Source organism: Moschus berezovskii, chromosome 24 (assembly GCF_049115385.1).
Source record: "Moschus berezovskii isolate FMDL1 chromosome 24, NW_MosBer_1.0, whole genome shotgun sequence".
In the NCBI taxonomy this organism is placed as follows: Eukaryota; Metazoa; Chordata; class Mammalia; order Artiodactyla; family Moschidae; genus Moschus; species Moschus berezovskii.
The window spans coordinates 50,035,419-50,062,546 of NC_142483.1; the positions used below are offsets into that span (position 1 = coordinate 50,035,419).

Below are 27,128 nucleotides of genomic sequence, written 5' to 3' on the forward strand. Positions count from 1 at the left end.
ATCCCTGTGAAGCGTGTGTGCATGTGCACGTATGTGTGTGTGTGTGTGCGCATGCGTGTCCCAGAGCCCTGGAGCCCCAGCATCTCATTCTCCACTTCTCTCCACCTTCACGGTGGAGCAAGGGGTGGGAGCGGTGCCTGTTCCCTGGGCAGGATGGACCCGCACGGAACAAACCCGCTCAAGGTGGAGGGCATGGGAGGCTCAGGCTTTGGAATGTCGCAGCCCACCCGCCCTCCCAGTCCCAGAGACCCACTCCCCTAAGAGGCGGACCTGAGGGACCCAACCCTGAAAGCTGACTCACCACACCTTGTCAGAGCCATCGGCTTTTATTTTAGGGACCAGGAGTCTCCAAGGAGGGAGTGCCAGGAGGGCCTCCTCAGCCTCAGGTATTTGTAGGGAGGTGCCCGCAGGCGGGTGCCCACGCCTGGGCCATCTGGGTGGCACTGGCAGGGCAGGGCAGGGCTCAGAAGAAGCCGAGCTGCTTCTTCTCCTCCTGCTGCCTCCACTTGGCCATGCTGTAGAACTCCTCCTTGGATTTCCCAAAGATATCTTGGAAATCAGAGTCTGAGAGATAGGCCTGGGGCAGGGCGGGGGCAGGAGAGAGTGGGCGCAGAGGCAGGGTGTCAGCTGAGCCCACAACCCTGTCCCACCCACCCAGAGGTGCCATCCTCTCTGGCGTCTCTCTGCGCATCATCCCGTCTGGAACACTCATCTCCCAGGACAGCCCCCATGGCCCGCCACCTGTGGGTCATGCCCTGGGTGCCTGCGGCTCAGCTTTCCCTGCACGAGGGTGGGGACTGGGAGCAGCAGGGGTTCTGAGCGCCCACCTCCTTGTGGGCCGGATCCACGCCCTCCGGCAGGTCCCAGGCAGCCTGGTGCATCAGCTGTTCCCGAGGCAGGCCCCCGCTGCCCAGGGACTGGGGGCTGCTCTGGCAGCTGCTGCTGCTGGCGCTGCTGACGGTGCTCCGGCTGCCAGTGCCCACGCGGGGGCCCAGCTCCAGCTCTCTCTCGGAGCTGTCCTTGGAGCTCTTGAGGGCCCGCAGGGCCAACAGGCCTGCCCTGTCATTGCCTGGCCATCTGGACAGCCGGAAGTTGATGATCTCCTGCCAGGAGAGGGGCCTCAGGCTCAGGAAGCTGGGGGATAGGCTCCCTCAGGAGGCCACGCTGAGTCCCCTGGTCCTCTTGCCCCCAACGCCACTCCTGCCCCTTCTGGCGCCTGGCTCCTTGCTTACTCATTCTGGCCTCTGGGCCATGCCAGCCCAGACCCATGAGTGTGTGTGCGCGTGTGCATGTGTGTGTGTGTGTGTGCACGCGCATTAGTTGCTCAGTTGGGTCCAACTCTTTCTGATCCCATGGACTGTCGCCCACCAGGCTCCTCTGTCCATGGGGATTCTCCAGGCAAGAATACTGGAGTGGGTTGCCGTGCCCTCCTCCAGGGCATCTTCCCAACCTGGATCAAACCCAGGTCTCCTGCATTGCAGGCAGATTCTTCACTATCTGAGCCACCAAGGAAGGGGGCCCCTTAATACTCACAGCTGTTATCTCAGAGATGGTAGAAATTGCTCCCGGGTCACCCTCCACCACCTCCTTGTTGGACTGGGTGTTCTAGGGGCAAGAATCAGGATGGGGGCCCGATGGAGGGGCAACAAAGGGATCAGGTTCCCCCCACAGACCGGAGGTCCCTGGGCAGGGTGATGGCTCCCCCTCAGTATACCAGGGTGGCCCCCTCCCCTGGATTAGGGTGGGGCTGGGGGAGTTCAGGCGTCACTCACACTCCATTTGTAGGGATCCCAGGTGCAGAACCATCCAGTGAAGGTGGGAGGCTCGTGGCCCTGCTTGACCAGCACGATGGGTGTGGCCAGGCTCCTCCCTGCTGGGTGGGTCTTCAGGTACTCCTGGCCCCAGGCCACAGCCTCCTGCTTCCACTCGTTGGCAGCTGCCCCCAACCACAGGAAGATCTGGGCCACAGAGGGGGCCTGGCCTGGGGTGGGTGGAGCTGACCTCTTCCCTCCCAGCCCTGTCCATCAGGTGGTCTCAGAGCCCCCCCCACACATCCCAGCCAACCAGACCCACCCAGCAGGCCAGCCACACACCCACACACCCGGAAACATGCCAGGAGGTTTGCAGGCATGCACGTGTGCAGTCAATCCACACGTATTTACTGAGTAGCAACGGTGTGCCAGGCACTGTCTTGGGATGAGGGACTCAACCATGGAAAAGACATAGACAAAATCCCTGCCCTTGCAGAGCTTTCATTTTGCTGGGGGAAGCACAGAAATAAGTAAAATATGTAGAATATCAGATGGAGAAAAATCAGGCAGGGAAAGAAGAGTGGTGGTAGTGTGGTGAAGCAGCGGATACTGTCATTTTAGTCAGGGAAAGCCTCACTGAAAAGATGACATTTGAGTCAAGATCTGGCAGCAGGGGGATGCTCTGAGCAGAGGAAACATGCAGCGCAAAGGCCCTAGTGTGCTGGTGTGTTCAAGGAGTAGCCAGGGAGATGTGGTGGCCGGAGCAGAGTGAGTGAGAGGGGGAATCAGGGCTGCTGGGCACAGGGCTTTGCTTGTGCTCTGAGTGGGATGAGAGCACAACAGCCTCCCTGCCACACTCACACAGAGTCCCAGACACACACACACACCTCCATAGCTACACAGACACAACTGTCCATTACCACTCAGCCAGAGGGCACATCACAGCCACACACAATCAACCACACACAGACACAGCTGCACCGAAACACAGTCATACTGGGTCGCACAGCCTGGAAAACATCAGCCTGGAACACCACTGCATCCGGCCACACTGAAACATGATCATACCATCACATGAATACATTCACACAGGCACCCACACCGTCAGCCAGTTTCACAGTCTCTCTTGCACAGCATCGCTGCTCCTGGCTGGTCTGGCCACATACAGCCAGTTCCTTGACCACGAAGCCATTACACACAGCTGCATGGACACAGGCAAGTGCATGCACACCGACAAATGACAATGACAACGCAACCATACAAAATCTATGGGATGCAGCCGAAGCAGTCCCTAGAGGGAAATTCATGGTGATACAGGCCATCCTCAAGGAAACTAGAAAAATCTCGAATAAACAACCTAACTTATCACCTACAAGGATTAGAAAAAGAACAAAATCTAAAGTCAGCACCAGCAAGGAAATAATAAAGATCAGAGAGAGAAATAAAATAGAGATCAAATGCAGGTACATGCAGACACTACACACACACACACACACACACACACACACAAGCAATCCCTTTACGGCCACTACATACACACACACACACACACACAAGCAATCACTTTATGGCCACTACACACACACACATACACAAACAATCCCTTTATGGCCACTACACATGCATACACACACACACAATCACTTTATGGCCACTACACACACATACACACACACACACAATCCCTTTATGGCCGCTACACACGCATACATATACACACATGCAGTCACTTTATGGACACCCACTCAGCACTGGCATGTCAGCCACAGGCACTTGGTTGCCTGGACTTACGCAGTCAGAAGGCACACAGTTACATTACACCCAACTCCACAATTGGTGACAACGACAGGTGAGTCCTAGACACACAGCCACAGTCTCCCACGGGCTCCCTGGGACAGTCACCCCTGGCGTCTCATCCACAGTCACTCAGGGTCTCAGCGTCACAGCTAGTCACTCACCCGCAGCCGTATATGCAGTCACATGGCTGGAAACGTGAAGCCACACACACTCTCGCCCAGTTAGACAGGTGCAGACCCATCGCATTCACACACCACCCGGGCACCCAGGTGACCGCACCTCCTGCCAGGTGTCCAGCAGCATGACGTCATACTTGTCCAGGTCCTCTTGGCTGAAGAACACTACTTCTGTGAGGACCAGGGGGCCTGCCTGGCAGGAGCACTCAAAGAGTCGTGGCTGAAAGTCAGACACATCCTCGGGGAGCCTGGCCAGCATGGCACAAGGCTGTGAGGGGCGCAGAGAGCCCTGGGCCTCTGGCCAGCCTGGGCCAAGCCAGCCCTCTGCACAGCACCCCTCCACCACCCCTCTGGGGCTGGGATACAAAGCCTCCAGGGGCAGGAAGCACTGGCCCTCCTCTGAGCTCCCCCATCCCAGTGTCCCCTCCCAAAACGGCTGCCCTTCGCCAGGCCTCTGTGTGTCAGTGGAGAGAGCAGGCTAGGTGATCTGTGTACCCACAGGCAGCCGACGCAGGGAGGGCCCAGGGGGAGTCCTGCTGCCTTGGGAGGCAGAAGCCGCTGGTCCTACCCCGGGCTGGGAGCCCAGGAGCTGCGCCTCAGGCCGAAGGTGGGAGGAGTAGGAGGAGGGAACCCAGACTGAGAAGGGACTGCAGAATATAGGTGCTCAGGAGACGCGTGGGGGGAATAGCCAGGTCCCACATACACAGAGAGACTGGCACTCAGCTTCCAGAGCCCTGAGAGACCTCACTCTGTCCTTCCTTACCATTTACACACCACACGCACACTATTCTGGCACACTGCACACACGCTGTTTCCCCATATGTCTCATTACCCTGGGGACACCACCTGTGCGAAGTGCGGGGTTGGGGGGTGCTTTGCCCTCGGGCCCTCTGCGGATGGGATGGTCCGGGACGGGACCGTGCAGGGAGCACATTTCTCCAGCAGAGGGCGCCACTGCATCGTTCTCCCCAGCATCTTCCCGCTACAAGTCAGTGGGGAGGGCAGGGTGGGATGGGCTCCTGGGCTCTGTCTAGTTCCCTGTGTGATCCTTAACTAATCACCCACCCTCTTGGGCCTCCGTTTCCCCCTCTGGGTCAGGAGAGCACCCTCCTCCCAGCCTTGTCACCTCTTGTTGCTGGGGTAGGGCGCCCGGCCCCCCAGAGCCTCCCAGAAGTTGGGAGGCTCCTGACCCTCCAGCACTATTTCCATGTCTTTCCTGGAGATGATGGTGACCACCGTCCGTGCCATCTCACGCTGGTCACCGCTGCAGCCCTGGAAGGCAGAAAGCTGGGTCAGGCCCCTCATCCCCCGCTAATGGGGGCCTGGGAGGGGGAGTCACGGGAGGCCTGGGCTCGTGGCCGAGCACACCTGAACAAGGGTCTCTCTTCTTCCCTGCACCCCCGCCCCCGGCTTCTGTCTCCTCAGGCGATCAAGGTCACAGGGACCCTCTCCAGGTCAGAGCACAGGATGGAGACCTCTAGACTTGTAGATCATTCATGTTTTACGCTGAAGATCAGAGAAAACCCTGACAACTGAACGAGGCCTCCTCCTTTTCCCAAGACACTTGGGGAGGGATGTGGTCCCTGAACGAGGCCGGAAGGATGGGAGGCGGCCTGGGCCTGGTCTGGCTCTGACCTGTGGACGCCCCTGTCCACCTGTCACATTATAACTTCCCCCAGGTGCCAGAAAGGACGGGTGGCTCTGCCGCCTCCCTCCTAGCCTGTCTGAGGCTGGGCTTGAAGTCAGCCTCCGCTGAGGAGTGGACTTCCCTGGCCTGGTGCCCCTGCCCCGGGCGTGGATTACCTTTCCAAACCAGAGGTAGCAGAGGTTGGCTGTCACCAGCAGGAAGACGTCGTTGGAGTTGAGGGCTGAGGCGCGGGCTGGCACCTCCACGGTCCGGGTGTTGTAGCTGTCGGTTCCTTGGATGTGGAAGAGGCTCATGGCAGGTGCCGGCTGCACCTTCCTGCTGTGCCCGGAGCGCCCCTACGAGAGGACTGGGCCTCAGGCTGAGGCAAGGGCTCCTTGGCTGCCTCCCTCTCCCAGTGGGGGCTGCACTGCCTCGGCACCCAGGGCCCCCTCTCTTAAAGCTACCTCTGTTTTCTGGACCCTGTGAGTGTGTAGTGGGAAAATCCCCTCAATCTGGAATAGGGGACCAGGCCCTTTCTAAATGGATCCCTCACCCCATCTCGGAGGGGTCAGAGCAAGGATCCCCCCGGCCTTAAAGGTGGAAAGTGGGGAGCAGCTGGGTCTGTGTGTGACCCCAGACAAGGCCCCGGCTCCCCTTCTGTTTGGCTTCCTCACTGCGCCCCTGTTCTGTGGTTGGCTCTGGGGAAGCAGGAGGAAACTCGGGCAGGCAGGAGTCACCCTTGGAGTGCCTGGGCCTCAGACAAACACCAGGAAGCTGGGGGGCGGTAGGCTGGCCCCTGACCTGCAGACAAGGTGCTCAGCCCGTGCATGGAAGGGCCATGGGCACACAGAGGAGTGGGGAGGCTCTGGCGGCGGCAGCAAGATGCCTACCTGGAAGATCACGAGCCGGCCCTGGAAGATGGCAAGGAAGTGCGGGGGCTCGCTGCCCATGGTCACGTGCTCCTGCACCAGGGCTCCACGGTACCACAGGTCCAGCTCCTCGGCGTGGCTCCTCAGGGCACTGATCTCGTGTGCCGTGGCCTGCAGGCCCTGTGGGCGGGAGCGGTGAGGGCCTGGCACAGGTCCCAGACCCCGTCCTCGGCTCCCCAGCTTCAGGGCTTGAGGATGCCCGCCACCCGCCTTGGGCCGGCGCACCCGCCACAGGTACAGGATGTGCTGGATGAGGCCCATCTTCCGGTAGGTGTACAGGACAAGGTAGCAGCTGTCAGCACATAACTGTCCGTGATGCTTGGGGTCCACAGGCTGCCTGCGCGAGTCCCGGATGCACCACATCTGGGGAACACGGGACCAACAGGCACGGGTGGTGCCGCCACCTAAACCAGCCCACTCACCTGTCCAACCAGGAAGCTCTCCGCAGCTAGAGGCAGGCCGTACCTGTGCAGGCAAGGGGCTCCCCCTGAGGTGTGCACCCACCCCATGCTCTGTGCTCCCCCCATGGACCCCTGGGGCCTACATCTGCACCAGGCTGCTCGCAGCTAGGACTCTGAGTTGGTGTGGAGCGCCTGCAACAAACAAGTAGGGAGGACTCCAGAGGCTGCCCCGGCTGCTTCGGGCCACCCCAGCCTGACCCTGCCAGCCACAGCCGGGCAAGGGCCAGACAGGTCCTGCTGCTTGCTGCTCAGGCCAGGGGAGCAGAAGCTGGGCGGAAGCAAGACCCAGGGATTCTTGGAAAATCTTCCTTTTCTCAAGTGTCATTTAGAAAAGCAAAGCCTGTTCAAAGACTGAAAGGGAAACAGCCCGTCACACTTAGCGTGATTTCTTTTTCCTGTGGGGAGCCAAGCCAGGGAGACCCTGGTCGAATCCTGGTCACCCACGTGGGCAGTGAGTCCACTCTGAGATTCACCTGTAAAGTGAATCTGTAAAGTGTAAATGTTTTCCCCCCTGTAAAGTGGGGGTGACAGTGCTCACTTTGAGATAGTAAGAAGCCACATCGGGGCATCCTGAGGCCTGACAGCAGTCTCTGGAAAAGACCAGAGCACCCAGCACCCTGCTTCTTGCAGAAGAGGCTGACCCCCATCTCATGCCTCCGGGAGCCACACTCACCTGGCGGCCAGGCCTCCTGGTTTGGGCCCTCCCCCTGGCTGCATGTCCCCCGACTGCTGGGGTGGGTGGGTCCCCTCCCTGCCTTGGTACTTGGGGCCTGGGCTACAGACCCCTCCTTCCTTCCTTCCTTGGCCTTATCTCCATTCTCCTGTTTCTCCTTCTCTCTCTCCTGGCTGCCCGTCTCTCCCCGGGTACCCCACCTCTCCCTGACTCCCTTTCTCCTCTCCTGGGCCTTCACCCCGCCCGCTCTGCCCTATCCCCCCCTCCCTCTAGCTTCTGTCTCCTTCCTCTGACTCCCCTCCTCTGGCTTCTCCCCGCTTCCCTCAGTCTCTCCCTGTCCTCCAATCTGTCAATCCTTTCTCCCTGCTCCCCGCCCTCCTATTCTCAGCCTCTTCCCCGCTCATTGCCACTGGCCGTCCGTATCAGGACAAAAGTTGGAGGAAACCTTGGAGAAACAGTATTTTCTCTGACCTTGGCCGACCTTGAGAACTAGCACCCCTCAAACAGGCTCAGCTGTCCTGTTCCCATCATCTCACAGCACCCCCACACCAGCCTGGCGGCCAGGTGGGACCACAGACTTAGCCCCATTTTACAGATAAAAAAAATGAGTCTTCTGCAAAACTGAGTCCTAAAGAAATGAAGGGCCCTGACCATGGGTGACCCAGTAAGTCAAGAGGCAACCCTGCCCTGTACAGAGCCTGGAAGTAGCCCCCAAACCCTGCCTCTCCCAGGACATCTGTCTGAGCCCAGACAGGCGGCAGACAGGGTGTGACTGTGTTGAAGGTTGGATGTGTGGGGGTGTGATCATGAGTGATGTAGAGTTTGTACAGCTGCATGTTTGCCACTGTGTACCTAGCTGTGAATAAGGGCAATGACAACGGTGTCTGTGTCTATAATATAATAGGCCTGCTTGTGTCAAACATACGGCAAAGGGCACAGTTAACTGTCCAGACGTTACTGTACTGAGTGCCATGAGTGTTACCCAGCAAGTGGCCACTGCTGTGTGTGACAATACTGAGCTGGCTCGGGGTCGGTGTGTGTATGTACACATGCCCCCGAGGGTACCTGATTGTGTGCAGGCCTGCACCAGGGCACACCTGCGACACTTTAGCAGCCACATGGTTCACCTGAAGACATCTTCACCCAGCCAAGCCAGTGCCCCTCACCTGCACGTGCCCAGAAGCGTCGTCCACCATCCTGAGCTGGGCGGCTAGCTCAGGCTGGCTGTGCAGCTTGCCCACGTCTAGCTTCGCCTGCAGCAGTTTACCTGAGGTGGGACAGAGGATGTCTTGCCCCGCCCATCACGCAAAAAGCCGCCTCCAGCCACACCCCTCACTTTTCTCTGGGATTTTTCTCGGCCCCGCCCCGCCCACAGCAGCTCGGAGCTCCGCCCCGCTCCCTGGCCACGCCCTCTCACCCATCCCACTGAGGTTCTTGTTCTTGCGCTGCTGCCCAGACCACGATCGGAAGAGCTGCTTGAACCCGGCCGACTCGGCGCCGGCGTCCATCACCTCCACGTTGGTGTAGCTCGGGTAGCCCTTGGCCTGGATGAAGCTCTGGGGCGGGAGTTGGGTCAGGCGTGTGGCCCAGGGGCCCACTGCTCCACTCTACCCCGCGGGACCTGCGGGGCCAGCTGTGCACTGAGCAGCATTAATTAACTGAGCTCGTGACCCGCATAAGGAGCTGGCTCCCACACTTCCGACTGCTCCGAGGTCCCCGAGGACACGCAGGTTCCCTTACTCCCGGCCTCCGGAAGGGCGGGCTATGACCGCCCCTCAAACCCCTGGCAGAACCCTGCCTCCCCTCCTGGAAAAGGAAGGCGGGCCCAGTGCTGGAGAATTCTCAGACCTCAAAGTAGGTCCCCCATCCCCCCTTTTAAACATGGCTTCTTGGAGGCTCTCTCGTCTTTCCCTGCCAGGGCCTCCAGGGTACCACAAGCCTGTGGTACCCCAGAGAGGGGCCGTGTGTTTCCCTGGGATCTTTGGTCAGAGTGTGTCTCCTCCCTCAGACAGGGCAGTGGGTCTCCAGGCTTGGACCCCAGGACCGGGTTATATTCTCCTCCATCAGACAGGGCTCCAAGGGCAGGAGGTATCCCCTTCCTGGCCCCAGGGCAGGACTACCCCTCCCTTTAGACCCCAGGACACGCGGCACAACGACCCTCTGAGACACGGCCCCCAGCCTCACCAGAGCCCTCTTGAAGGCTGCCCCTGTCTCCTGGAGGCTGGCCAGGCGTCCCTGCCACACGTAGACCTTGAAGCCACCCTGATCCAGGATGTAGCAGTTCTGGGATCAGAAGTGGGGCTGGTCAGCATGTGGTCTGGAGTGGGCTGGAGTTATGGAGTGGGTGGGGATGGCTGGGACCAAGCCTGCCTCACCTCCTCCTGAAGTAGGTCTTGGGTTAATGGGCAGGTCGACAATTCTTGGACCACCAGATCCTTGCTCTTCTGGCAGACTCTAGGGGACAGGCATGCAGATGTGGGCGGCTCAGCACCTTCCTGGCCTGGCTCCACTCCAGCTGCCACCGCCCCTCCTGCCTCCAGAGGCAGAAGGCTTGGGGGCTGGGTTCTCCAGTTGAGGTCTTCACCACAGCCTTGCTGTGAAGCCTTAGGCAGTGCCCTGGCCTTTACAGGGCCTCAGTTGCCTTGTCTGTACAATGGGTTTCTCAGAAAGGCAGCCAGGCAGGAGTACAGGCTGAGTCTAAGGTGCCTCATGGCCTGCTCCAGACAGCCAAGAGCCTTTCCTAGAGGGCTTCGTAGAGGCGCCATGTTACTGCAGTAATGATGGACACACCCACCCAGCCCACTCCCAAGGTCTGCTCACTGGTAGAGGTGGACATTGGCCTTCTGCAGCTGATTCATCCTCTTGCTGGGCATGGCGGCGTGCAGGTTGCCCACTCTGTGGCCCAGCACAGCTTCCATGATCTTCATGAGGTCAGTGGCCTCAGCCTCATCATCCACCACGCTGACATGTGCACGACCACCACGTTCCCTATCCCGAAGGCTGTGGGTCAGGAACAGGCCCTGCAGGACCAGAGCTGGAAGTCAGGGCCTCCCCAGCATGCTCCCTTCACCTCTCAGATATTCCAGCCCAGATCCTTCCTGTGACTGCTCAGCTCCCAGAGGTGGGGGGCCTGGGGAGGTACCCCCTGATCCTGGCATCCAGGGGTACACCAGTGCAGAATCTGGACTCAGCTTGTAGGTGCTTCTCCACTTCTTGGATGGACAACCATGCCCACCTCTTGGGGTGGCTGGAGGATGGGCCCATGGAGGACCATCCCTCCCCGCCAAGCCCTGCAGCCCTTCGTTCCTGGGGCGGACACTGACCCGCGCCTTCCTGGCCGCGCTGGCGTTGGGCCCATTCCACTGGATCATCATCCTCCCCAGGTCCAGCAGGAAGACATCACTCTTGTTGAAGCTGTGCCAGGAGAGCTCCACCTGCGAGGGCCAGGGTCAGCGAGGAGACCGAGGGTTGTACTACCTGGCCCCCGGGAAGGGCCCGCAGCCAGCCCCTGCCCGTGTAAGCATAGCTCAGGTGTGTCACTTGTGTGCAGCGAGCTGTACATATGAGTGTGATGTGGTGTGTGTGGTATGTGTGAGCCGTGTGTAGGCCTGCATCTGTGTAAGCACGTGAGGCCTCGAGGGTCACTGTATGAGTGTGGTGTGGTGTGTGTGGTGTACGTGTGAGCTGTGTGTAGGCCCGCACCGGTGTAAGCACGTGAGGCCTCGAGGGTCACTGTGTGGGCATGGCTGGGTGCGTCTGTGGGTGTCTGTGGCTACAGGGTATGCTTCCTTTCACAGGGCGTCCGTGACTGCATCTGGCGCTTCTTGGTGCATGTCCACAGCGGCCCGTGCGTACACAGACACAGGGACACAAGTGGGGCTCACGCGTCCGTTCCTCCACGTGTGCAGCTGTGTGCACTCCTGGGTGACAGCGCACATGTGCCCGTGTAGGAGACAGAGTGTGATCTGTGGCTGAGGGCAATTATCACCCCAACACAGGCACTTCTGAGAGTAAAATCGGGGGCTCTGAATCATTATGGCAGGCTAACAGGCAAAACCTGGGGCTGCAGGATGGCACTGCATGACCCAGATGTTTGGTCACTGAATATATGGGTGACCCTGCATGAGCCTGGGCGGGACTGTCTGTGAGTCCCAAAACTGTGCAGACAGTAATGTGCACAATTCGGGGGCACCGTTCATACTGCAGTTGTCAGACTCCTGGCCGTTCGTTACACTGGATGGCAGTAGACCATCTGGTTCTCACAAGATCAGTATCGTCCATCAATATCCTGATGGAAGTAGGGAGCACTCAGGTCTAATTCACACAAGGGCTCTCAGTGGGCCGAGTGGCTCTGGGGTGGCAGCGGGAGAGGCTGTGTGTGCCTGTGGGTGGCGACGACGAGGTGCATGAGCGTGCGGGGCCGTGCGCCTCCCCAGGTCATGCTCTCTTTCGTGGTGCTGCTTACCGGGGCCACCCAGGTGCATCATCTCGTCCGCCACTGTCCTAGGTCTTAATGTGCTCCGGGACAGACAAGGAGACCAAGGGTCAGAGGAGACACGGCGGAGGTGGGGCTGGAAGCCGGGCTCTGCCTTCTCTCTCCTCATCAGAATGGGCCACTGGGGAATGCTGACCGCCCACGTTCCCCTCACTGCCCCCGCCACCCTCCACGCCTCCCGACACGCCAGGACATGCAGTCCAGCTGAGTCCAAGGTCAGGCAGCATCCCTCGCAGCTCTCACCTCGGTGGCCGAAAGGTGCTTGCCCCCTCGGATGCGCAGCAGTCGCTGGATGTTGTACACGTTGGTCTCCACATGCTTGAGGGCAGAGGCCAGGCCTCCCTTCCTGTAGCTGAGAACACACGGTCCCACATGAGACCACAGGCTGCCACGAGTGGCAGTGGGTGCAGACACGAACATGGGCATGCACACATGTGGGGACACACATGTGCCTGTTTAACATGTAAGTGCAAGTAGATATGGACACATATGTGCAAGTAGATATGGACACGTGTGTGCAAGATATGGACACAGGACTGTGCATGTACTTATCCATGTGTAGACATGTGGACACACACATGTGTATATCCATGTATGCATGTGGGCATGTATGTCTGTATCCGTGTGAGTATATATGTGTATGCGTGGAATTCACGTAACTGTATATGTGTGTGTAGGTGGACATGAATAGTCACTAATGCGTGCCCACCGGTAGGTGGACACATATGGGCTGGCACGTTTTCTGCATGTGCGTGTATACATGTGTGCGTGCATTTCTGTACATACTATTTACATGTATTTGGTTCAACAGAATGATCGAATACTGGCAGTTTCCTATGTTCAATGCGTTTGGTAATTAAAAACAAATCTGACGCAATTTACAACAAAAGACATATTTACACTGGGCATGGTCACACAAAAGCGAACTCAAAACAAAACTGGCGTCCACCCCTGGGTATACACCCAAGAGAAATGAAAAACAAATGTCCACACAAAGATTTATACATAATGGTGAGTAAACTTACTGCAGCAAACACTTCACGATACATGCAAGTGAAACCCTTATGCTGTAATACAGTACTATATACCTCAATACAAATGGGGGCAAAAACTAGCCCAGACCTGTATACCAGTGTTCACAACAGTGTAACAGCTAAAAAGCAGAAAAAAGCCAAATATCCATTGAGCGATGAAAACAAATAAAACGAGGTATAGGCACACATGGCATCGTCTAATTCTAGTTAAGTAAAATGTCGAGAAGAGAGAAATCCAAACAGACGGAGGGGAGTATGGGAGGAAGTGGGGAGTGACGCTAAAGGGTAGGGGGATTCTTCGTGGCGGGGGTGGTGACGAAAATGTTCTAAAACCGTGGTGCCGGATCGCACAAGTCTGTGGATGTACTATACATACTGAATTGCGTATTTTATATGGGTAGGTTGTATGATATGATTTCTATATTAAAAAAACAAACCGCACACCCCCAACACGCTGCGACGAGGCAGCCAGTGGCCCCGATCCGCTCCCCGCTGCCCAGCCCGCTGCCCGCTCCCCGCAGCCCGGCCCGCTGCCCGCGGCCCGGCTCACTCACACGATCCCCGCGCGGAAGTAGCTGCGGAAGCAGGCGGACTCGTGGCCTTGCGCCTCGCGGTGCTGCACGGTGGCGCCCCCCAGCGCCTCCTTCAGGCGCTGTACGGAGGGGCCCGGCGCGCCCGGCGCCCCCTCTCCCGCCATCTTGCCGACCCAGTAGTGCAGGTCTTTGGGCGCCCCCGGCGTGGCCTGCGGGCTCCGGGGGACCTAGGGCCCGAGAGTCCGCGTGTGTGTGGCAGGGGGGCGTGGAGGCGGTAGCAAGGGCCGGGGGACACTGTCAGGGGCCTCCACAGGTCAGAGAGGGAGAATGGGGAGGGAAAGGTGAACAGGCCTCAAGGCAGCAGCAGCCTCCTGTGGGAGGCAGCTCTTGGGCTCCCGCATCTTCAGAGCCCCCAGTGGGCTGTGCCCCCCCCCCCCAGCCCCCCAAAAGGCTCCTCCAGCGCTCACGTGCAGAACGACATAGCAGTGCTTCTCAAAGAAGTTCCCATAAGCCGGCTCGGGGACCGGCACCATCTGCAGGTTCTGGGAGAGGAGGGCGCCTGGTGAGGACGCAGCAGAGCCCCTCCCCGCAGCCACGACCCTCCGGGTGGGAGAAGCCTGGTCTCAGAGACCGAACACTCAGTCTGTCACCAGTTCTGTCTGGGCGTGCCGCTCACCTCAATGATCCATATGTGGAGGTCCCTGTGACTGTCAATGTCAGGGAGGCCCCTCCTGGTGTCCATCCTAGATCAGGAGGCAGTGAGACAGGAAACACAAGCCGGAGTCCTCAGGCCCGGGTTGCCCCCTGGTCCTCTGGGCTCCAAGCAGGAGCTCTCCCCACCCACAGCTCTCCAAAGCCCCTTCATCATGGCCTGTGCCTCTCATGACGAGGGCTGCGTAACACAAGTGCCAGAAAACCAGGACAGGTACTGCAGATGTCAGCACAGAGGCTTTGCAAACAGGGACCTAGCTTGTGGTCTGTGTTTGTGCTCTTGAAAAAAGGCTGAGCCTGGTGGACAACGATAGGCTTTGAGTCTATGGACCACCTCTGCCAACAGAGTTCAAAACAGACAGATGTAGGATCTGCAGCCAGAGACAGGCACTGTGGATGGTGATAGGCTTGCAGAGGGCGAGGGCTCTGCTTAGTAACCACAGGTGCTGCAGGCAGGGACAGGCTCTGCCAACAGGGACACGGCTCTTGAAGTAAGACAGAACCCTGTAGGCAAGACAGGCTCTGCACACAAGGCAAATAAGTGAAGATCTTTCAGACAGCTGGAAGGTGGCCGTGCGAAGAGACACAGCACCTACAGAGAAAAGACTCTGTGTACAAGCACAGGCTCTGCAAACAGGGACAGCTTCCTGAGACCCAAGAAAGGGATGGAGCAGGCACAGGTTCTCCTGACAAAGATGAGTTCTGTCGACAGACATCACCTTTGAAAGGCCGACCTGTGTGAAGAGATACAGACTGTACCTGGGGAAATTCAGACAGGCTGGGCAAACAAGCAGAGGCTGTGAATGCTGAGAAAGGCTCTGCAAACAGTCCTGGGTTCTGCTGGTATGGAGGAGCTTTTCAGAAATGGGAAAGGCTTTGAAAATCTTTGTGGATGGGGACGAACTATTAAGACAGGGACTTTTTGCAGAAAGTACAGACTCTGCAGGTATGAACAGGCACACAGTTAGGCAAGGCTCTGCAAACAGGCACAGAGTTACTAGTCAGAGATGGGCTTCTCAGACAGAGGCAACTCTGAAACAGGTCAAAGCTCTCTAGGCATGGTCAGGCTCAGCATGCAGGGACAGCCGCGGGAAGCAGCCTCAAATCCTGCACACAGGGAGATGGAAACAGGCTGGGCAAGCAGTCATGAGCTCTGTCGAGAGACTTAGGCTCTGTAGACAAGGCCCCTAGAGACAGTCTTGGCAGACAGGGAGAGGTCTTGTAAGCCCACACAGGCTCTGCAAACAGACAGCCTCTGTTAACAGTGACGTCTTTAGAAAGGGCAGGATATGCTGAAAGGAGCCAGCTGGGAAATCAGACGTGGGCAAGATATTGAAACAGGGCTGGGTTCTGTAGAGAACCCAGGTTCTGCAAACAGGGACAGGCTTTAGAAAAGGATGAGTTCTAGAAACAGAGAAAGACTCCATGAATAGGAACAGGTCCTGTTAAAAAGTACACATGCAATTATTAGGAATAGACCGTGCAGGCTGGCATGGGCTCTGCCAACAGGGATGGGCTCTACAGAAAGACAGAGGTGCTCACAGACACAGCGACCCCTGGTGGTGAGAACTCTTTGTAGGCGTAGAGCCTGCATTCTATCCAGGCAAGTTCAGACAGGCCATGCAAATAGGTAAAGACCCTGAAAAACGCCCCAGACCGTACAAACAGGGCTCAGGTTCTGCAGACAGAACCTGGCTCTGAAAGAGGAAAAGACTCTGCAAGCAGGGACACAGTCTAGAGACAGAGATACTTCCTGCCGAGGAAACAGGTTTTGCTGACTCGGACAGGTGCTGAAAACAGACAAATCTTTGAAAACAAGGATAGCGTCTTTAGGCAGAAAGAGATGTCCCAGCCAAGGACGTGAGACCAGCTCTGTAGACAGGGAGAGGTTTGCATGCAGGGCAGCTTTTGCAGTTAAAAAATAAAAAAAGTATCTTATCCACGAGGAAAGAGGGACAGACTGTTTAAAAAGACTCAGCTTCTGAAAAAAGACAGATTCTCCAAACAGGCTTAGGATAGAAAGAGGCTTGGCAGGGAAGATGAAGATTCTGCAAACCCAGGACAGACTCTGAACATACAGCCTGACTCTGAAGAAGGTGACAGACACTGCAGCAAGTAATAGGCTTAGCCAACACGAGCAGCTTGGGTAAATCAGGCCAAAACACTCTCACATTCTTGATACACAGCTGAACGCTTGATACACACAGACTGCAAACAGCCATTGGCTCTCCAAACAGCAACTTTGTTGTGCACCATGGTTCCCAGTGTGACAGGAGAGAGGGGTGGAATGAGAAGGATCTGGGGAAGAAGGGAGCTCCGGATTTTGTTGCATGTCTGCAGATGATTCTCAACGACTTCAGGCTTCCCTGCACCCCTCCTTCAGAATCCCCTGCCTGAGATCTGGTCATTGCTTCACTGGTGGAAGTTCTTTTGACTTCTAAATCCCACCAACTGCAACTTTTCCCTCTTGCTGCTGCTTTGCCTCACAGATCCAGAAGTCCCTTCTTTCTGTCCCCTCTCATGGCCCTGGTATGGTGTTCACTCCTCTCCTTTCCCCACCCTGCGCTACTCCAGCCTCTTGTATGGCAGGAGGAACAGCCTTGACTCTGCACGGCCAGGGGAAAGGAAGTGGCAGGGGAGATACAGAGTTACAGCAGTTACAGAATCAGAGGCACCGAGAGTGGCCCACATTCCTTAGGTCTTTATCCGAGCCAACCCTCTCAAAGAAGGCCAAGGCGGCCCTGGATGTGTGCGGGGTGGGGAGGGCTGGGGGAGGGAGCCGCCCGGGGAGGGGGAAGGGGGTTCCTGTGGGGCTACAGCTGCCTCCTCAACCCGCTGGAGTCCCCGAGTGCTCATGGCCTGGTCTCCCTCACTAGCGCACTGGATTCCAGGGCCAGGGGCTTCTCTTCTCGTTTACTGCCGGCTCCCGCTGCCTGACACCCCGAAGGTCCATCAGCCCATGACTGCGGAGGGGCAAGTGGACGGAGTCGCCGTGCGCTCTCACTGCACCCAGGACTGCTGTGGCAGTGCCATGAGCGACGGGCAGACGTGGCGACCGAGTCATGGTGGTCTCAAGCAAAGGGAAACACGCAGTGAGGTCAAGTGACAGGCATAGTGACATTCGGCGGTGACGGGCAGAAGCAGTGACTACCGACAGCACCCCGGCCCAGGCAGGCAGTGACGGGAGGTACAGACCAGGAGCTGTAACTGGGAAGCAGTGACAGAGGGACAGGAAGCCTGGCTGGCTCAGCAGAGGGGTCACCAGGGCTCCCTGTGGGGAGAAAGTTGGGACTGGGCTAGTTTCGCTGGGTGGGGACAGCACCACCCCCAAGGGGCTCGCAGGGTGCCCCGATATCCAATGCTCGCCTGGGGAGTCACACTCTCAGGCTCCCAGGGCCTCAGGCCACATCCCACGTCACCTGTCTTCCACGTGGGTGCTGGGGAGTGGAGAACGGGTGCTCAAAGGGTGGGGGCCCTCTCCCCCAGCACCCTCTTCTTCTTCCCCCGGGCGGTCCCTTCCTCCTTAGAGTGCCCCTTCTGACCCTCAGGCTCTCACACCCAAGCATGTCCCCTCTTCCCCTTCCATCGCCCACCCTGAGTGGGGACACCCCCTCCACCCAGTGTCCTCTCCTGCTGGAAGCCCCTTTCTCGTCCCTGGGGGCTCGCTCTGTACCCCCACGGCCCCCTTTCTCTCTCAGATGCCCAGCCCTGCCTCTGACTTGCTCTTCTCTCCTGGTGCCCCCTCCCTCCCCGGGGTCCCCTTCCTCTCCAGGGCCCCCTCACCCCCTTACCCCTGCCCCCACCCCAACCCCGTCTTTACCCAGAGCCTCCTCCCTCCTCTGCTGCTCCGTTTCTCCCCGGGGTGTGAGCTTCCTTCTCCTGAGGTACCTGTGAAGGGCGGACTCCGAGGTCACTTTGCCTGACTTCCAGGAAGCAAGGCGGGGCGCTGCCTGCTGGAGTGGGAGGAGGGGGCACGATGGCCCGGGGCCCCCAGGGTATGGACTCTGAGAGACAGACACCGCCATCCCGTAGAAACTCTGCCACCTTCTCCGTCCCCCGCCCCGACCCCACTCCACCCAGAGCTGCTCTGGCTGCAGTCTCCCTGCCCCCCGCCAGTGTTCTCACCTGCTGGGTTGCTCCGCTGCCTCCCCAGCTCTGCAGGGCCCCTGGGCGACCCTGAGCCCAGTGACCCCACGTGCTATGCTCCTGATTTGGAGCAGCCCTCCCACTCTGGCCCCTGGAGTCTCCTCCCCACCCAGCCTACCTGCTGGAAACTGCTCCTGCCTTCACCCTGCCTGTGGGCAGTGCTGGGGTTGGCATGGGGCCCGGCTCTGCCTATCGCCACTGTAACTCAATCCCTGCCCCGCCTGGCCCAGCAGAACATACCTCAGCGCTTGGTGGGCACGGGCATCCACGCTGAGTCAGTTAGTTAGTCAGTCAACAAATATTGACCCAGCTCTCTGAGAGGAGACAGCCCTGTCCCCAGGGCCACGGCTGGACTGGTGGCCAGAGAAAGCAGGGGATGGAGGCCTGGGCTGTGCTGAGATGTGGGCTGTGGAAGCCACTGTGACTTCCCTTCTGACACCCCCTGATCCCTGACCTCCAGTAGGCCAGGCCACCCCAGGAAACTTTAGGAGGAAACAGGACCAAAGCTATTTATTGCGGGGTGGGTTGGCAGTCTGGCTCTGTGAGACCCAGGTCACTTCAGAAGGTGGGGGAAGGGGGCCAGGGCTCCCTCCTGCACCTCTGCTGTCCTTCACAGCCTAAGTTGGGCTCACTGCCCAGCACAGCCCTCCCCAGGGAGCCCTGATACCCATCGTGGGAGAGGCCAGTCCAGCCCTTGCCAGGAAAGATGCCTCTCCCACGTCTCTGCTGCCCCTTCCTTTCCTTCCTGATTGTGGGATGGGGAGGAGCTGGAAGTAGAGCCTTGCAGAAACTCCAGGGTCACCACGGCCTCAGTCCCAGGTACAGTGCAGCCAGTGTGGACTCCCCTTCCCATGCAGAAATATTTGCTGAAAGCCGCCATTGACCCCTAGACCCTTCCTCCATATCGGGCGCTCACTGCCACTGCTCCCTGCCACAGGTTGGGGCGACTCTAGGAAATCTAGGTCCACTGTGCCTGGGAGGATGCACTGCCAGTGCGTGACTGTTTAACAGAGTTGCTGGGTCCCTGTGTATGAATGGAGGGCTGTGCCACAGGGCACTTGGCCAATATCTGTGCGTGTCTGACCTCGTGTGCGGGAGAATGCCGTTTTGAGCCCCCGCTCCCTTTTGGGACCTGTGCGCGCACCATGCATGCATGTGTGAGTTTGGCTCTGCCTACCTGAGCACCTGTTTCCCGACTCCTCTTGTCCGGCGTCCGGCGAGATGCTGTGCGCTCACTTCTCCCCATCTCACCTCAGCTTCTCTGCTCATTCTGGTTGGTCTTTGCTCCTCATTCCCTGGAAATGTCTCTTTCCTAGGTGCCAGAGTCCGAAAGCTGGGGGCTGACTCCCTGTCTTCACCTTACCACCGCCCCCTACAACCAGAGACTTGCTGACCACCCCTTCCCCTTGAATTGCCCCCAGCCCAAGGTTTTCCCCACTGCACTGGCTGCTCCACAGTCTCCTCTGGGGCCTCTCAGTGTCAGCAGGCGCAGAGCTCAGGTCTTCGCTCTTGTCGCCTTTCTATTTTCTTCCCAAGTTCCAGTCCCCAGGCTTTAAACACCATGGAAACGCTAGTGTCCCTTCTGACCCCGACTCCCACTCTTCCCAACCCCCCTCAGCCTCCATCCATCTCCATCTGGTCACGTTTCTCCTGGCACGTCTGCCTTCACGCTTGACATCCACGTCAGGCCTTGTTCAGATCTACCTCCTCACAGCCTCTGAAAAGGGCAGAAACATCTAGCTGGTTGCTCCAGGCCCCAAACCTGGGAGCCATCCCAAGTTCCTCTTCTTCCCTCACACCCACCAGGATGGCCAGTGGTTGGTTCATCTGGGCTCCTGGGCCTGGCCAGCCCGCTCTGGGAGGCAGCCTCTCACACTACTTGGTACCATGAGCTCCTGCATCAGTCTCTCTGGCCCCTGTGTCCATCTTCCCACCATAGCCAGAGAGATGATTCAGCCATAAATCAGATCATGCCACTCCCCTGCTTCAGATCTTCCACTGGCATCCCTAAAATAATATCCCCAGTTGCCTGTCCGTTTCGCTGCATCTCCCATCTCTCTCCCCAGTTCTATGTTCCAGCTACAGAATTCCTGTGTCTCTTAAGATGCCAACCTCATTCTAGTCTCTGGATCTTTGCGCTTGTTTCCTTTGCCTATAGGCCTCTCTCCTTGATCTGCCCATGGTTCCTTTTCCACATTCTGGACTCAGCCAAAATGACTCCTCCTTCCATGCCTGTTGTAGGCAGGGTAGGACACCCCACCTGGCACCATGCAGCCTCGGCAGCTTAGCTGGGGGAGGCCCAAGGACCTCTCCAAGACCCCTCCCCTTAGAAATCTCTGGGTCTCTGGGACCTAGAAGAACTTGGGTGGGCATAACTGCGCTACTCCAGAACAGCCTCTCCTGTAACCTGTTAACCCCAGGCCCAGAGAGATGGCAGTGGGCCCAGGGCCTGGCCTGGGGCCTAGATGAGCAGCACTGTTTTGTGTCTGGTGTGGACAAGCTCCATGGGATCAGGCCCTTGACACACAGAGAGAACACCGAGGCCCTGAGCAGTGCTCACAGGCAGCTAGTAAGCTACAAGGAGGCGGTACCGGCCTCTCTCTTCCTCCTACTCAGAACAAGGAGGGGCTCTGCCACCCCTCCTCCTGCTCGGCCGCCCTCCCACGCATCCGGGCTTGGAGTCTGAAGGGCACTGAGCCTGGTTTGTTTGGCCAGCACCGCTCTGGCCTTGACTGCCTGCGCTCTCGCCCCGCAGGGTCCGAGGGTTCTCAGCGGTACACTGTGCTCCCGCCCCACTCCCTGGGCTTATCGCGGAAGGCCCAGCCGTCTAGCATGCATCAATGTTGACTTAGGCGTAGTGGGCGGGGAAGGCGGCGCTGGATGCCGGCCTGCTCCAGGCCCTGCCCCTAGGTTACCTGCTCTCTGGTTCCCCAGGCCTCATCGGAGTCCCTCCCACACAGATGCAAGAGGTCACCTCTCCCGTGGACCAAGTCCCGCGGCGGGGGGTGGTGGTGCGCCCCTCCGGAGAGCGTACAGGACCTACACCCAGGATGGGGCGGCCTGACTCGGGTCCTGGGTCCCGCGGTCTGGACATGTCCGGCCCCACGCCCTTGAGGAGAGCAGCCTTGGACCCGCGTGGGGCCCTCCTCCTGACTGCCCACCCCCCACCTGGCTGCAGGCCGCGGAAGAGCAGCGACAAGGTCCCCGGCCACGGCCACGGGGGCGCGCGTAGTCAGAGAGCGACTCCCCGCGGGCGGCTCGGGAACCTCCAGGGCCGGAGGAGATGGAGCTCGCCCTGTGCCCGCGGGGCCATCACTCTAATGGGCCGTGTGGAGGAGTGTCCAAGCCCGATGACGGCCCAGGTTCCTGAGAACCAGAAGGTGCTGCTGTCTTGCGTCTCAGTGGTGGGGGAAGTCTGGCCCTGCCCTGCGGGAGCACCCACGCCTGTTAAGACATGTGAGAGGCCTGGAAGGCACCATCCCTCTTCACTCCTCCCGCCACGTGAGGTGTTGCTGGGGACCTGCCTGGCCCACTGCTCCGATGTGAAGTGGGGTAGCCACTCTGCTCCCCACCTCAGTATAAAAGCTGGGAGCTATCAGCTAGGTGGGGCTCTTACTGGGACTCCCTCCTCACCCCTGCCTTGGGAAAGGCTCCCAGTGTATCGTGTTTTCTGTGTACTTTTCTGGGTTTCCTGAATTTTTTTTTGCAATGAACAAATGCCTGATCTTTCTTGTAGAACAATGCATGTCATTCCTCCTAAGCCCTGCCCATAGCTCATCTGCCATACCTGGGTATCAGGCCTGGAACAGTTTGGGGTGACTTTTTCTCCACAACTAGTCGGAGTGGGGGTTCTCAGTTCTGGTAGATGACCTTTGAGTCACCTAAGCACTTAAAAATAGAATGTCCACCCTCAGAGACCGAGGTTTAAATGGTCTGGGGTGGACTTAAGGATCTGCATTTTTAAGGGCCCTCAAGTGATTCTAATGGGCAGCCGGAACAGGATCACTGAGCAGGGAAAGGGCACTGGGAAAGAGCGGTGTGGGGTGGACCACCCAGAGCCCATGTAGCCTGCTCCTGAAGGCCTGCAGGTCCAGCGTGTTCCCCTTGCAGATCAGGCTGGTGGCCATGCCAGTTGGTGGCTTGTGGGCCTTGAGCAGCCTGTCGATCCCTGGGCAGCCCTGGCATAGGAGATGTGTGCCACTCAAACACCTCAGGTTATGCAGACTATGCGACCAGCCTCTAATGCAACCCAGTTGCTAGACAGTGGGTAAGCCCAGCGACTGTCTTCTTTCCCAGCCACTCCTCCCCCACCCTCCTCGGCTTCCTGCCCTGGTCCTACAATACAGAGGTGACAGGTGCTCAAATGAGAAAACATCAGGAGGTCAAGGCTCAGGATGCCAGGTCCCAAGCAAGTGACCTCGCAATGACCTGTTCCCTTCTTGCCTATTCAGAGGACCTGTGGACACTCACTGAGACACCCCAGCTTCAGGGGCAGCCACAGTTCTCAAAATTTTGTTTGCCTGTATGCAAAGGTGGCAGCGTGGGGACAATGCCAGAGAAAGCAAGGGGAGGGACACAGCCTAGGAATCCAGAACCAGGGAGGAAGTTGGGCTGTCCTGGCTGGCTAGGTGCTGTACAGTGGAGAGGGCACCTAGTGGCCTGGCACAGACTATCTGTGGGGGGTATGGGCTTGTCTCTGAGTAAATACTAGGTTTCCTGGGCTAACACACACACACTGTGCCCTATGTTCTTATAGATGAACAGATATGCCTGTCACATGTATTCCTGTGACAGAATAGACTTCAGAGCATTGTCTCCCAGGCCTTGGTTTTCTCATCCACAAAATGGGGATAAGACCTATCTGCTGAGACTGTTGACCCTAGTGTTTTTTGGCTATCTGAATTAGGCATCTTTATGAAGACACAGTCCTGAGAGTGGTGAGGCTGTGCCCAGGGCTCTGCCTGTACTTCCTAGTGTGTGTGTGGAGAGCTGAGGGGGACCCTTGCAGCCCTTACCTTCCTGTACAGAGGGGCTGGGTTGCGGGCCATGTTTCCTGGATGTCCCAGTGTGAGAAACTGCCTTGGGGCCCTTATTCTCTTCCTGGTCCTTTGCCGTGCTTCACCCGGTCACCAGAGCATCTCAGCCAGCGCGCACAGGGGCTGTGGGTTTAGGTACCACAATGCCTGTGGCTCTGAGGGGGCGGGGTGGGGGCTGTGGTTTCCTCAGGCTGCACTTGGAAGCCTGAGGGTGGGGCTGGAATCCTTGGGGAAGGATGGTGAGCCAGATCGCTTCTGTCTGGTCCTAGCCCTGGGCAGCGTGGTTTTCTTGCTCCCTTGGAGTCAAGGTCCACAGCTCCTGAGATCCCGCTGTCCTGCTCTCATCAGCCCCTGCTCTTCAGAGAGGCCCAAGGTGTGAGGCTGTGCCGCTGGGAGAGAGCAGAGAACGCAGTGAGGAGAGGCGCTAAGCAGCAGTCCACCCATGGAGAGCGCAGTTTCACGTATTTATTTTTGGCAGGAAGGGAATCATTGCAAACCTCTTCACTGACAACGCTCACCCCTGGAAACGTGCACATCCCACATGTAGTATTTCCCCAGTGACGTTTATCACACTCAAATGTCCAACAGAAATCCATGACTACCCAGACACCAGCATCTCCACCCCTTGGGCGGGGGTGTTAGAAGCTCTCTGGAGAATGAACAGCAGCAGACGCCATCAAATTTACAGTAAAATAGGAACAGAGGCAGCCAGTTGATTGTGCACAGGTAAAGGCAAGCACTTCAAACCATCCATTCTTCTCGAACCCTGGCGTGCCAACTGTCCATCACAGCACCTTTAAAAGCAGAGGCAAACGCCACTAGTGTTTGACCATAGGGCTGTGTGGCTCTGGATTTCATGAGGAAGCCACCTTGAATACACACGGTTGTAGAATTTTGCCAGGCTATAGACTTACAGATTTCCTTTTCATACCATGCGTTCAAATGCTGCAACCATGACAAGTCAGTGTCATTACGGCATCCTCCTGTCTCCAAGATCATCTCATCAAAATGGCACCATGTCAGAGGAGCTTCCTCACCAACCATCAGCTATGATGGGTGGTGTTTCTTTTTAGGATACAGATGCATTGTTTACAAACAGCTAATGGGTGAGACCATGGACCAACATGTGGGATTCCAGAGCAATGGAAGACAGAGCAGTAACAACCTCCACTGTACCTGGGCGCCTCCACTCGAGGCCCAGCCAGAGTCCATGACCCACGGTATCCTGTTCCAGATATTAAAGTAAAAAATAATTGTCCAGGAGACTCTATTTTAACCTGGTACCAAAAGGACCATGGAAACTCAGGAGGTCAGATTTTTCATTTGGCTAAAGAGTTGGGGGTGTTTTGGTAACATGGGAAGTATATGGCACAGAGATAGGTTTCCTTAGGTTTTAAAGCCCACAATCTCATAAAAGGTAATAAGTAAAAATAATACCCGTATTTACCTTAAAAACATAAACCCCAAACATTCATCTCATTTCTTGGCCTTATGTTAGAATTCTATTGCTTCATTTACATGTAGATGATTAAAAATATATATATCAATATAGATATTTTGATTATATACATAAAGCAGAATCAAGGGTAAAAATAAGAACGGAATTTTGGAGTGGGGTTGAATAAGGTGCACAGAATCCAGAACTCCCCGGAGGGCCTGCTGCCCTCCCGAGACATTCTGTGTCTGTGGCGGCAGGAATCGGGCTCCACCCCCGCCAGCTCTGCACCGGCCCAGTGCAATGGCACTCACGGCCTCGGGAACGACCAGGTGAAGGATCTGGCTCAAGCCTGCCAAGTGTCTGTACTCCATCAGAAGTGGGGCACGATTCCTAGGTTTGATTCCCCTGGAATATTCTAGAATTTCCTCGCTGCCCCCTATTCCCAGTAAGACCTTGGGATGCCAACAAAGCAGGGAGCACAGGTGAGGGGCCTAGGGCTCTCATCAGGACCGACTTCTGTGTGGATGACGACACATGACAGACACTTGACTGCAACATTCAAGACATTTAAGGCAGTGGGTTCATTTAATTACTAGTTTTCCGAATCAAGGTGTATGGCATGTGCAGACCTGCCATGTAACTGTCATTTTCTGTGGTCACACTGAGCAAGGGGCTGTTTCTATTTTAACTGGCATGTGGATGACTGCGTTTGGAACACTCAGAGTATGAGGAGACCTGGTTACCCCTAAATACTTACTTCTCTCCTGAAAGCACGGCAGTCTGCAGACCAAAGTGCTGTTGGGAGGACGTGATTGGCAGCTGGCTTCACTATTTTGTGAATGAAAGCAGAAAAGAAATTTTACTTTGACAACCCCCCACCCGACTGCTTTCCAATCTTCTTAGTGCCAGGGGCTCCCACCAGAACTCCGGCCTGACCCACACAGGACTAAGGCAACGGTGCCAACACGAAAAGGTTCTGTTTAATTATCTTTAAGAGCAATACTTTATATAGACCATCTTACTGTCAAACGAGGATCATGGCACTGCTTAAAAGATCTCACTGCAAAAGGCTGCAAAAGGAGCCCCAGCTCAGGGAGGGGGCCCTTCCTTTCCCTGGCTTTGGGTAATGGGTCCCATGTCCAGATGCGTTTCCCCCACCCTCAGCTCAGAAACAGGCTGTGCTTCAAAAGAGAAGCCCAAGAAATGGACTCAGGCCACATCAGCGTGGTGGCGGCTTGAGGCCACAGGTTCTCCTGAGAGAACGGTCAGCTTAGCACAAGCTCTGAGGCTGACTGCAGTTTGCAAAGGAACGCCACAATGATGAGGTGCGCCGGCCCTCTGGTCTTTGTTCCCTCCTGAACCTCTGAGGCTGGTGCCAGAGAAGGAACGCGGTCTGCAGTCTGCAGTGGGGTGGGACACCTAGGTTTCTGACCCTGTCCAAGTCTGCAGCTTAGCAGTGAGCAGATTCTGAGCGTAGGCACAGTGGCAAAGAACAGTGTAAGAGCCGCTGGTCAATTCCATTTGGTGGCAGCGCGGTAGCAGCAAAGAAAATTCCCGAACAGCTCCATGGGTATCCAGCTTTTGAAAAGGACAGATTTAAAAAAAAAACCAAACAAACAGAATTCCTTTTTTTTAACTATCCAGGGGTTTTAGAGTTTTCTGTAACTGCTCTACCCGCAACGACAACAATAACCAAACCAAAAACGTACAGAAGTATGGCAGTCGTGTGAAAGCGGAAGTGACATGATGCCACTTTTCAAGGGGAAAAATGTGACCTCAAGACAAATCTGTCACCATCAGAAATAATAATAAGAATAGAAAAGGATCTATCGTTGCCTAAAGCGTTGAGCCACACGATCGCGGATACATTCCAAACTGGGTCAGGAATGAAGGTACACACTGACACAGTCACAAAATCTCGAGGGAGCCTGGCCCTGCGGCATGCCACAGGTGGTCAGAGCAGCACACGTGTTGGCAGACAGGCTCCTAAGACTCACCCCATCCCCTGCCACCCGCCCCCCCCACCTCCCAGGCTTTAGAAAATTGTCATATTCATCTTCTTAGAGAATCTAAGACAATAAAAGGCTAAAAGATGTCTGGAAATATGTCGCATAGAAAAATTAACTCTCAGCTTAAAATAACATTCAAAAAGGCACTTCATCCTGTAGGAAAAGATTCTGAGTTGGGTCAGCTCCTCTGAGCTGGGGTAGAAGGGGATAGGCTGTCTGTTTGGAGGGGAGGACAGTTGTAAAAGGAAGTCTGATAGATACCAAGCTTTTTTTTTTTTCCATTTTTTTCCTTTTTGGTATGTTTTAAGAAAA

General features: G+C 57.0%; 2 protein-coding genes across 15 annotated transcripts in view; both read right to left on the minus strand.

Moving 5' to 3' along the window:
- Positions 1-313: 313 nt before the first annotated feature.
- On the minus strand, positions 314-23,680 carry VILL (villin like). Of its 12 annotated transcripts, XM_055414640.2 has the most exons (23): positions 23,349-23,680; positions 19,511-19,645; positions 18,008-18,075; positions 17,383-17,458; positions 14,153-14,219; positions 13,944-14,018; positions 13,498-13,703; positions 12,153-12,261; positions 10,738-10,848; positions 10,235-10,434; positions 9,790-9,868; positions 9,599-9,697; positions 8,832-8,970; positions 8,581-8,681; positions 6,506-6,643; positions 6,242-6,400; positions 5,528-5,707; positions 4,851-4,996; positions 3,828-3,972; positions 1,773-1,958; positions 1,534-1,605; positions 828-1,103; positions 314-577 (listed from the first exon to the last, which is right to left on the minus strand). In XM_055414640.2, the coding sequence occupies exons 2-23, from the start codon at positions 19,600-19,602 to the stop codon at positions 464-466; spliced, it is 2,838 nt and encodes a 945-aa protein (XP_055270615.2). In that variant the 5' UTR covers positions 19,603-19,645; positions 23,349-23,680; the 3' UTR covers positions 314-463. The 12 variants fall into 12 exon arrangements, with proteins under 12 accessions (XP_055270615.2, XP_055270618.2, XP_088687997.1 ...); XM_055414643.2 differs by lacking the exon at positions 17,383-17,458; XM_088831871.1 differs by lacking the exons at positions 19,511-19,645; positions 23,349-23,680 and adding an exon at positions 18,313-18,415.
- A 132-nt stretch (positions 23,681-23,812) lies between these two features.
- The window catches only part of CTDSPL (CTD small phosphatase like), a 126,042-nt gene continuing 122,726 nt past the window's right edge, over positions 23,813-27,128 (minus strand). For 2 of the 3 annotated variants that reach the window (XM_055414652.2, XM_055414651.2), the window contains exon 9: positions 23,813-25,635. In XM_055414652.2, coding sequence (XP_055270627.2) covers positions 25,553-25,635 — 83 coding nt within the window. In that variant the 3' untranslated portion in view covers positions 23,813-25,552. Of the gene's footprint in view, positions 26,386-27,128 lie in introns of all 3 variants that reach the window. The other variant, XM_088831877.1, reaches the window with a different exon arrangement.